Source organism: Nerophis lumbriciformis, linkage group LG01 (assembly GCF_033978685.3).
Source record: "Nerophis lumbriciformis linkage group LG01, RoL_Nlum_v2.1, whole genome shotgun sequence".
Taxonomy (NCBI): Eukaryota; Metazoa; Chordata; class Actinopteri; order Syngnathiformes; family Syngnathidae; genus Nerophis; species Nerophis lumbriciformis.
The window spans coordinates 28010609-28021842 of NC_084548.2; the positions used below are offsets into that span (position 1 = coordinate 28010609).

General features: G+C 42.4%; 1 protein-coding gene across 1 annotated transcript in view; it reads left to right on the forward strand.

Annotated features, from left to right (window-relative positions):
* ptger2a (prostaglandin E receptor 2a (subtype EP2)) overlaps positions 1-10428 on the forward strand; it is a 33891-nt gene extending 23463 nt beyond the window's left edge. Inside the window, exon 3 of the mRNA XM_061978540.1 lies at positions 6881-10428. Within this exon, the coding sequence (XP_061834524.1) occupies positions 6881-7168 (288 nt within the window). The 3' untranslated portion in view covers positions 7169-10428. The remainder of the gene's footprint in view (positions 1-6880) is intronic.
* Positions 10429-11234: the final 806 nt, after the last annotated feature.

Consider the following 11234-nt stretch of genomic DNA (forward strand, 5'->3'; position numbering starts at 1 on the left):
AGGGTGTGTGGGGTCTGCAGTGGTGCTACCTGCCCGTTTCCTGACCCCGGACTAGTATAAGTCCTGGATGGGTGAAGGTCAACAACAATGATTTTTTTTTTTAAGTCCTAATTGTCTGTTGCAGTCTGTGTCTGTCCAGCTTGGTTGCAGATCCAAACCACACAGGGATGGAGGTGCAGAGGACAGGCTGAATGATAAAGGTGTAGAACATGATCAGCAGTTCCTATGGCAGGTTGAACTCCTTGAGCTGACGCAGGAAGTACATCCTCTGCTGTGCCTTCTTTCTGGTTGTGTCTATGTGGGATGTCCACTTCTGGATCCCAGGAACCTGAAAGAGTCCAAAGTAGACTCTGTGCTGTTCAGAATAGTGAGGCGGGGGGCTTCTCCTGAAGTCCACTGCCATCTCCACAGTCTTGAGTGAGTTCAGGTTCAGATGGTTCTGACTGCACCAGAGAGCCAGCTGTTCCACCTCCCGTCTGTAGGCAGACGGTATGAGACCGATGGCGGTGGTGTTGTCTGCAAACATTCAAGAGTTTCACAGAAGCTGATTGTCTGGGTGCTGGATGTGATGAGGTAGGGCAGAGTCTGAGTGTTGGGGTGATGTTGATGGGTTGGGTGAAGATTGTGAAAACCTGCAGTAGAAGCTGTGCAAATCCTCAGCCAGTTTATTGTTAACTGCAGGGTGGTGTGTAAGTTTCCTATAGTTAATGATCTCCCGCAGGCCTTTCCAAACTGCTGAGGGGTCATTACCTGAGAAGCTTTGTTTTAGCTTCTCAGTCAGTACGTGTCCATGCATTAAATTAGTCCGACTTCTCAAATAGTTTGGGTCTAACTAAGCATCCTATAGCCCATAGAAACACCTTAATCTGATTGTGTTCGGTTTTTGAAAAGTCGGACTAACACACCTGGATTATGGGATTGGAAACCAGATCTCTCGAGGAGGGGTGTGCGGCAGAAGAGGACCCTTAGTATCACGCGTGCGCCAGTCTCAACACGTGGGATACAACCCAGATGTATTTACATCTGGGTCAATAAAAACATAGCAACAAATGTAATGTAGAAGAGATGGTTTATTTGCTTCACAAATTAAAAGAACAACAACATTTTGCAGTGCATTAATGGTAGAAAAAAGAAACAGATTTATTTAAGAAGGTAGCTAAGGAAATCTAGAATTACGGCTTAATTTCGACTTCCGCATGAAATACGAATGAGATGAAATAAAATGAAGCAGGTATTTTTAAGGTGAATAGTAATAGAATAGAATAGAAAGTACTTTATTGATCCCTGGGGAAAATTCAGCACCACAGTTCGCTCACAATAGACAAGAATAATAATAAATAATATAATATATATAATATATTATATATATAATATATAAATAATATAAATATATTCTGCATATACTACATATACTCTACAAAGCGTATACAAACCTCTTTACGCTGCATTTGTGCAAGCCAAGTGATTCACTTTCCCCACAACGAGCAACATAGTCCAGAACAATAGCAACCTTCCTCTGGCTATCAATCGGACGGTCTTTTCCTTTGGATTTAAAACTCTTCCCATAAATCCACAGAGCCTTTTGAATGAACTTTGAGACATTCAAAAGTTTTGATTCCATGATTTTCGTCCGAAAGGTCATTCGAAAAAACTCTTACGCCGGTCTTTAATTGTATCCAACCTGCATCCGCACAGATACATTCTTGGTAATAGCGTCATCTTCGTAGCGCAATCCAAGATTATTTCTTAATGCTGTCTACTATTTAACATCGGCATAGCCATTAGAGATGTAATATTTGTAATCTGTGTCAATATTACAGCGGACATCACAAAAGAACAAAGGCGAGTCTTTTTGTTAGAAACCACAGACGCCTAGTGTGACGTCATATGTCAACTGGAAAATAAATAAACTGTGATAAAAGGAAATAAGCGCCCCCAGTGTACGGGAGGCACACTGCGTAATACCAATAGTCGTGTTATAGAAAGTGCATGGGCACTTGGACTTCAACGTAGGTGTGAAAAAAAATAATATATATTTTTTTGAGAAATCAGACTAATTTGGTGCATAGAAACGTAGCGAGTGTAGCTCCTTTTAGCTACCCTGATCTTCTTTGCCAATTTGTTCCTGGCCTGCTTAAACAAGACCTCAACCCCACTCCTGTAGACGTCCTCCTTGGCCAGACACAGCTTCATAAGCTGTTGTGCAAACCGGGATTTGTTGTTGTTGTACATGCAGAAGGTCCTGGAGCCTCATGTAACAAGCTTGCTCACGCACAAAATTCTGCCGTACGCCCTTTTTCACGGCAAAGATGAGATGTATCAAGACTGACGTTGACGTGGAAATGTGCAGCGCCTCATGTCAAATTCATGGCTGACGTACGTACATTTCTACAGGCTGTGGATACTCTGGCGACACACTGAGGTGGTTGTTAGGGCTTTGCAATGTAAAAAAAGTTTGAGGCAAGGGCACAAAATTTACTTTCTCGCGAATGCATCATGTTCATATGAATGTTTAGGGACGGCGTGGCGCAGTGGAATAGTGGCCGTGCGCGACCTGAGGGTCCCTGGTTCAATCCCCACCTAGTACCAACCTCGTCACGTCCGTTGTGTCCTGAGCAAGACACTTCACCCTTGCTCCTGATGGGTGCTGGTTAGCGCCTTGCATGGCAGCTCCCTCCATCAGTGTGTGAATGTGTGTGTGAATGGGTAAATGTGGAAGTAGTGTCAAAGCGCTTTGAGTACCTTGAAGGTAGAAAAGCGCTATACAAGTACAACCCATTTATCATTTATCATTTATCATTTGTGAGAATATACAGTATATCAATTTATCAAGGTGATCATTTTACCCCCTTTTGCTGTCAAAACGTGTAGCAACTACATCTTTTTCAACACTCGTCTGTTTTAGCGGTGTCCATCCACCTTTTTCCTGATGCCTGACCATCCATCCATCCATCTTCTTCCGCTTATCCGAGGTCGGGTCGTGGGGGAAGCAGCTTAAGCAGGGAAGCCCAGACTTCCCTCTCCCCAGCCACTTCATCCAGCTCTTCCCGGGGGATCCCGAAGCGTTCCCAGGCCAGCCGGGAGACATAGTCTTCCCAACGTGTCCTGGGTCTTCCCCGTGGCCTCCTACCGGCTGGACGTGCCTTAAACACCTCCCTAGGGAGGCGTTCGGGTGACATCCTGACCAGATGCCCGAACCACCTCATCTGGCTCCTCTCGATGTGGAGGAGCAGCGGCTTTACTTTGAGCTCCTCCCGGATGACAGAGCTTCTCACCCTATCTCTAAGGGAGAGCCCCGCCACCCGGCAAAGGAAACTCATTTGGGCCACTTGTACCCGTGGTCTTGTCCTTTCGGTCATAACCCAAAGCTCATGACCACAGGTGAGGATGGGAACGTAGATCGACCGGTGAATTGAGAGTTTTGCCTTCCGGCTCAGCTCCTTCTTCACCACAACGAATCGATACAGTGTCCGCATTACTGAAGACGTCGCACCGATCCGCTGTTGATCTCACGATCCACTTTTCCCTCACTCGTGAACAAGACTCCGAGGTACTTGAACTCCTCCACTTGGGGCAGGGTCTCCTCCCAAACCCGGAGATGCCACTCCACCCTTTTATGGGCGATGCCCGACCATTTCTTTCTTATTTCAGCCTGCGGTTCCCACAGCACACAGCAATTTCAACTAACCGCTGATCGATCCAAACATCAGAAAGAATTACCTCCCACTGACTTGTGATTGGCCACAACGTGCAGCGCCTAAGCACATGCCTACTTTCAATACGATTTGCGTATTTAAAAGGGTACGCAACCTGTATGTGGTCTGTGCGTGCCGTGTCACGCCAACTCCTAAGATCAATTCCACGTTGATTGCGATGTAAAAAGAAACGTGCTTGGCTTTGTGCGTACATCTGAATTTTTACTGGCATATGCACTTTTCTGCATTTTACATGTCTATTTTTAGTAGGAACGCCATGCAACTGTAGTTACATGAGGTCCCTGGTCTGCAGACACATGTCCTGACAGAAGCTGATGTATGATGTCACAGTGTCAGTGAGTTTTTCAAGATGTTCTAATGCAACTTCAAAGACACTCCAATCAGTACAATCAAAGCCTTATTCCTTTGTCAGTGTGTAGTCATCCTTGGTAATGTAAATTCATGCCTTATTTAATGCTATTTTTCTAAATTCAGCAGACCGATAAAAAAAAAAACGAGCTGCGGGCCAATTGTGGCCCCCGAGCCGCACTTAAGACACCATGCTTTACAGTCACCATCATAGAACATTTTGTAACTGTACAGACAGGTATTGGGCACTGCCAAGGTATTACTGCTTGGAACATGAGTCACCTTATTTCATGTCTATTATTCGAATCTTCAAAAGTTTTTTAACATTTCTTGCTGAGGCTGCTCCTTCTTATGGAATGATGGTTACAACAAAAACAAAAGCTAGAGAGAAATGAATCCAGCTGATACTGCCATGTGTTTGTTAAGTTTATTTCAACAGAGAGACGGAATGTAAATAAAAAATCCCAAATGATTAAATGGTATAAATCATTTAAGTAAGTATTGTGACCCCACAACACAGTTAGTGTCCATGAACCACACTAATGAGGCCTGTCCCTTTAAAAAAGTAATGCTAATCTCAACTCAATATGGGCTTGATCTACTAAAGCTGCGGTCAGCAACCAGCGGCTCTCGAGCCGCATGCGGTCTCTTTAGTGCTGCCCTAGTGGCTCCCTGGAGCATTTCTAAAAAAGGATTAAAAACGGAAAAAGATGGGGGGAAAATAATAGTTTTGTTTTAGTAGTTTTTTGTTTGAGGACAAACATGACACACACCTTCCCAATTGTTAGAAAGCCCACTGTTTAATATGTTTGTGTGTATGCTTCACTGATGACAGTATTTGGTGAGCATTGTTTTGTCCTACTAATTTTGGCGGTTCTTGAACTCACCATAGTGTGGACTGTGACGCAACAGTTTGTTTACATGTAAAATCTTCCACTCCTTCTTTGTCTCATTTTGTCCACCAAAAGTTTTATGCTGTGCGTGAATGCACAAAGTTGTGCTTTGTTGACGTTATTGACCTGTTGGAGTGCTAATCAGACATATTTGGTCAGTGCATGACTGCAAGCTAATCAATGCTAACATGCTATTTAGGCTAGCTGTATGTACATATTGCATCATTATGCCTCATTTGTAGGTATATTTGAGCTCATCTAATATCCTTTACATTTAGCCTGCCGTTTCCTTTAACTTGGACACACACATCTATTGCTTTGGCCATTAAAAGCCAGTCATTTCCAGAAGTTATCTCACCTTCTGAGTAGCCTCTGATTTACTAATGATTTCTAATGTAAAAATGTGTAGAATAAATATAAAATGTAACAATTTATGTCAACGAAGATCAGCCTGCGACACATAGTCATTTTGATAGTAGGCTATTGTAGCTAATATAGACACGTCATGTGGTACCTTCATTATAAGACTTATATACAGCTTTTCATTGTTTGCGGTCCAAACAGATTTGTTTTTTGTACTTTTGGTCCAATATGGCTCTTTCAACGTTTTGGGTTGCCGACCCTTGTACTAAAGGTTTGCATGTATTAAAACAAGTGCACACTTTTTAGCGCACTCAAGGCTGATCTACTATGCCCGTGTGCAGAGGATTGCATCTAGAAAATGAGCAAAATAGCAAACACTGAGAGTGTTTGCTCCCCTGTACAGTATATTAAGTATACATACTTATTATCAGAACTTGTACAATATTGGGAGAAGGAGATACAAATGTAATTATTTCGCGCCCATAATGTGATTCATCAAACCTGAAAGTTTTTCGGCCGCTGTTTTGTATTTACCACGTTTGAAATGCACCTGCTAATTGGCACAGTCAGCGCTGAGGTAAGAAGGAGGTGACCACTGCAACATGACAGACAATAAAGAAAGAGAATCATCCGCGCTCGTGTCGACATATTTCTGTCAGAAATAAAATTATTTGATGTATCTGTCTACTGGAGTTTTTTTTTTACATAATTAGTTGTTCCATATGAATATCCATTCATCCATCCATCCATTTCCCTTATCTCCTATATGAAAATAAATATAGGGTTTCCCAAAAAAATGTATACACCCATCATCAGCTGATAACTGAATGTTTTTTGTTGTTTTTGAAGATTAAACCCATTGGGGTTTTGGGTTTTGTAATAACAAACTAGTTGTTTATTATAATTGTATAATTTTCAAAATGCACAAATATTTACAAACGTCATGGACAGATGCTCTTGAAATTTCTACCTCAAGACAAGCTTGCCGTACAGACTTTCTTGGACTTCGTTGAAACGTTTCCAGTACTCGTTCTTCCTTTGTGCGGCTTGTCAATGTCCGTGGTGTTCCGAAACACTTCTTGTGGACGTTCTGAACACTTCCATCAACTTCAAATGTATCCCTAATTCGAGTGATAGTAACTCGCGTTGGTGGTTCTTTCTGAAACCCCCTCCGAAATTGTCTTTGCATTTCAACTGCATAGTTCCAGTAACATTTTAGAATCAATTCCCTTTCTTCAAAGTTTAGTTTGGCTGACATCATTGAGTTCAATGGGTTTAATCTGCAAAAACAAAACACAACTTTTTAGTTATCAGCTTCTGAAGGGTGTATAAATTTTTGGGGACACCCTGTATATATTGCAACATGCATTTTTTTGCATACGGATCATTCCAGTTATTTCAGTGTTGTGCTAAAAACACTGGTCTTATGGTCACTTTTGTATCATACGAATGATGTACTGTTATATATTTGTAAGAGTAAACTTAGTAGGTGATCTAGTAGTTTTTTTTCCCTCCAGTTGGTAAAAAAAGAAATGACATCCTACCTTGATCTGATTTCAGGTTCGTGTGTACATCAACTCGGTTGGCGTCCGCAAAGAATCCCACGACGTGGATCTGATTGCCCTCCGTTTCATCTCGGTCAATTCCATCATCGACCCGTGGGTTTTCATCCTCCTCTCTCCCGGTGTGCTGCACTTCTGTTGGGCCTCCACCTGCAAAACTCCATCAAGATCTTTAAAGGCTTCTGGATTCAAATCCTCAATAGACAAAGACATTCGAACAAACGTTGAGCTATCTTGTCCTGAACTGCAATACACAGAGTCTTGTGTGCCTCGAGAAAATGTATGACTATACAAGTCCTTTTTATTCCCTTCTATTTATTTCCGATGCTAAAATGTTACAGTGTTGGATATCTTTGATAACTAAGGCTCAGAGGTTCTGTCACTTGTGTTTATTTGCTATTGGGGGAGTTTATTCTTATCAGCTGGTGGCAGTCCCTTATCATGTTCCAGTCATTTCCACTTGTAGTTCAGTATTTTTCGACATGCTTTGTCAAGTATTTATGTGTCAAGTAGTCAGCTCAAACAATGATAAACAAAGAACAAAATGTTGGTTTAGGGTTAATTAGTATAACTAACTCAAACCTAAAGAGGTAGGGTTAGACCAACATTTGACAAAGAAACTGTATTTCCTGTGTTGCCATACCTCTAATGGTGCAAACCCCAGTTGAAATACTTCAAACCAGACATCTTTTGGCTTGGAAACAAAACTATTTGTAATCCGGCAAACCCCCGAGCTTTATTGACTCCAAGGCCAAACTGTGACCTGCTGAGGTAACCTTTAACCTCCCACAAGAATGTCTCTCAGTACTGCTGCGTTTTTTTCCTGAATGTGACACCAAGAGACATCAAGGAAGATCCCCCGTTTGCACCAAAAGTCCTGCATCATTTATCACCAGGAAGCCCTTCGCTCGGGTAAAAGATTTCCTGTTCATCTTTGTGGTTTGACCTTTCACCGCACCACAAAGATCAGGTGTTATTTTTTTCTTCTCAAATCAGGACGATGACGTGAGGCTGTGATTCTCAACCGTTGGGTTGAAGGTCTTTGCCAAGCAAATGTATATATAATGTGACAACCTCAAATACACATCACATTCTTGTCTTGCTACGCCGCCATGAGGGGCCACTCTCTTTCTGGGCGACTTTGTCACGCTTGAGCGGGAGGGGAAGGACGCAGAACGGGAACTTATCTGTCCGTGGCTCAGGAAATTGTGGGTTCTGTGAGGGATGCGGCTGCAGATATTTGCCATTATCTCACCACTGCAGCTCATAGAGTCCTATTCTCCCATGTGCTTGAATGAACAAAAAAAAATGCGCATATGTGCAGCAATCTCCCCCTAGATGTAATCATCGTCATCCAAGAGACGCACTCTGGGTGGAGCAACCCTAAAATGTACGCAAGGCCATGCATGTAACGATTTTGGCTGGACTGTGATCATTGAAGTATGCAAACATTTCATAGAAATAGAGTCCAAGATGTTATAAAAAGGACGAACAGGTCAACAACAAAAAATGTAGCAGCCTAACAGAACTATCCATCCATCCATTTTCTACCGCTTGTCCCTCACGGGGTTGTGGGGGGTACTGGGGTCTATCCCAGCTGCACTGGGCAGAAGGCGGGGTACACCCTGGACAAGTCGCCACCTCATCGCAGGGCCAACACAGATAGACAGACAACATTCACACTCACATTCACACACTAGGGACCATTTAGTGTTGCCAATCAACTTATCCCCAGGTGCATGTCTTTGGAGGTGGGAGGAAACCGGAGGGAACCCACGCAGTCACGGGGAGAACATGCAAACTCCACACAGAAAGACCCCGAGACCAGGATTGAACCCAGGACCTTTGAATTGTGAGGCACACGTACTAACCCCTGTTCCACCGTGCTACTCAATTGTTGTACAGTCAATGTCAAACTGTTATCCGTCATTCGAGCACGCAAACACACACACACAAGATACACAAACAGGATTTGTGACACGTCGCGGCTTCACAAACCATCCACCCATCCCTTTCCTACCGCTTGGGATCGCGGGGTTGCTGGAGCCTATCCCAGCTGCATTAGGGCGGAAGGCAGGGTACACCCTGGACAAGTCGCCACCTCATCACAGTACAGCTTCACAAACATTTCTACTAAATAGAAGGTTTAACATATTATCAGGGTGGTTACACTAAATAAGTGACACAAAGTTTCAGCTAAAGATTAATAGTTTCGCGCAGCCTGGACAAACTTGAAGTGTTATCTTTTCCGTGGATTTCAATGAAAATTAAAAGTGTCAGTAAAACTTCATGTTTAATATTTTTCAAATTACTTTAAGGTTAGTAATGAGGTCCCCTTTATTCATGGTTTAAAGGCCTACTGAAATGCGATTTTCTTATTTAAACAGGGATAGCAGGTCCACTCTATGTGTCATACTTGATCATTTCGCGAATGTAAACAATGAAACACCGGCTGTCAAGGGGTGCATTCTACGGCGGGGGTGCGTTATCCGGCACAACACCTGCCGCAATACACCGCTTCCCACCTACAGCTTTCTTCTTTGCTGTCTCCATTGTTCATTGAACAAATTGCAAAAGATTCACCAACACAGATGTCCAGAATAGTGTGGAATTTTGCCATGAAAACAGACGACTTAATAGCTGGCCACCATGCTGTCCCAAAATGTCCTCTACAATCCGTGACGTCACGCGCAGACGTCATCATACCGAGACGTTTTCAGCAGGATATTTCGCGCAAAATTTAAAATTGCACTTTAGTAAGCTAACCCGGCCGTATTGGCATGTGTGGCAATGTTAAGATTTCATCATTGATATATAAACTATCAGACTGCGTGGTCGGTAGTAGTGGGTTTCAGTAGGCCTTTAAGCACCTGTGCCTAACGTACATGTGTCCGCAGGCTGGATGTCAAAATATGAAAATCGGAAACGTACAAAACTTCATGCATGTAGAAAAACACTTAAGCGCAAAGAAGAGAATAGGGCTGTGGCCCGGTGCAAGTCACCCAAAGACTTCCAGGTACGACGGGAAAGAAGCCGGGGAAGTTTGTGGGCTTCTGGAATCCTGGTCATGACCTTAACCTTTTCTTAAAAGAAAAGTTTTACCTGAGTTGGAAACACAGCAAGGCTTTTCCAAAATCCTAGGGTACTTGAAAAGTGTTATTTTCTCTTGAAAACGGCATTTAAAAACATTTGAAAAGCTTTTAAAAACAGGACCAATCTTTTCATAAACTGTGGAACTTGAAACATGTATATGGTTACGTTGTGTGTGTTTATCCGTCTTTTGAGGACACAACAGTGTTGCCTAATCCTCTTTGTTGTTGTGTGCTGCTGACAGAAGAATGTTTATAGTTTACTGACTTACTGCTTCCTGTACATGTGACGTGTCAGAGCAGTGTGTGTATGTGTGTGTGTGTTCAGTGATGAACATATTGAGTGTGTGGTGAAGAATAGGAATAAAGGAATATTGTAATGTCTGAACTTAACGCTATGTAAAAGCTAACGTCAAGTGGAAGTCTAGTACCGTGTAATGACATTGTATGAAGTACAATAAAGTACTGAAGTTGAGCTCACTCGGGGTGTGTCATGCTTTCCTTTTGCTTTGTTGTCCTGCTTGTGTATACAGTGGGGATAATAAGTATGTGAACCCCTACTGATTTTGCAAGCTTTGGGCAGGATCAAAAAGCTGTCAAAGACTCAAGGGACAAGATGTGATACATCAGTAAAGTAGCCTGGCACATCACGTTTATAGTTATTTATAGTGCTGAAGCACTGGCTTAGTTTTCAAACATGAAATTATTGTGTTTTCATCAATGTTGATATTGTTCATTAAGAAGATCATGACCTTCTAGGTAAAATATTGTTTTTAAATAGTTCCTAATCTCATAAATTTTTTATTATAAAATTGAAAATATTGGTACCTTTGTTTTATAAAAAAGTAAATGCACCTATTCTCCTCCAGGAAAACTTACTTTGCTGTAATTGTATAGAAGTATTATTGTAGCAAAATTATTTGCAAACGTGTATCTCATTCTGTGAGCGTGTAATCCAATTCGAGTGTGTGTATTCAGAACGAATGTTTTAAGTTGTCTGTGTCATCTGTGCAAGGCACTGGGCGCATGCAATCAATCGCCAGCAATCAACGCACCTGACGCTGATGAGAAGACCTGCCTTCTTAAGCCAGCACAACCTGCTCTCCGGGGCCAGAATGTAGTTTCCTATTTTGTACAGTAAAACAACTCGTTTCAAGCTCTATGCTCTCCCTCTCTGTGTTTTCTCCTCCTCCGTGTTCATTGTGCATTGTCCTGTGTCGTGTCATTTTAGCAGCATTTCCTCCGTTCCCGCGTTACGAGTTG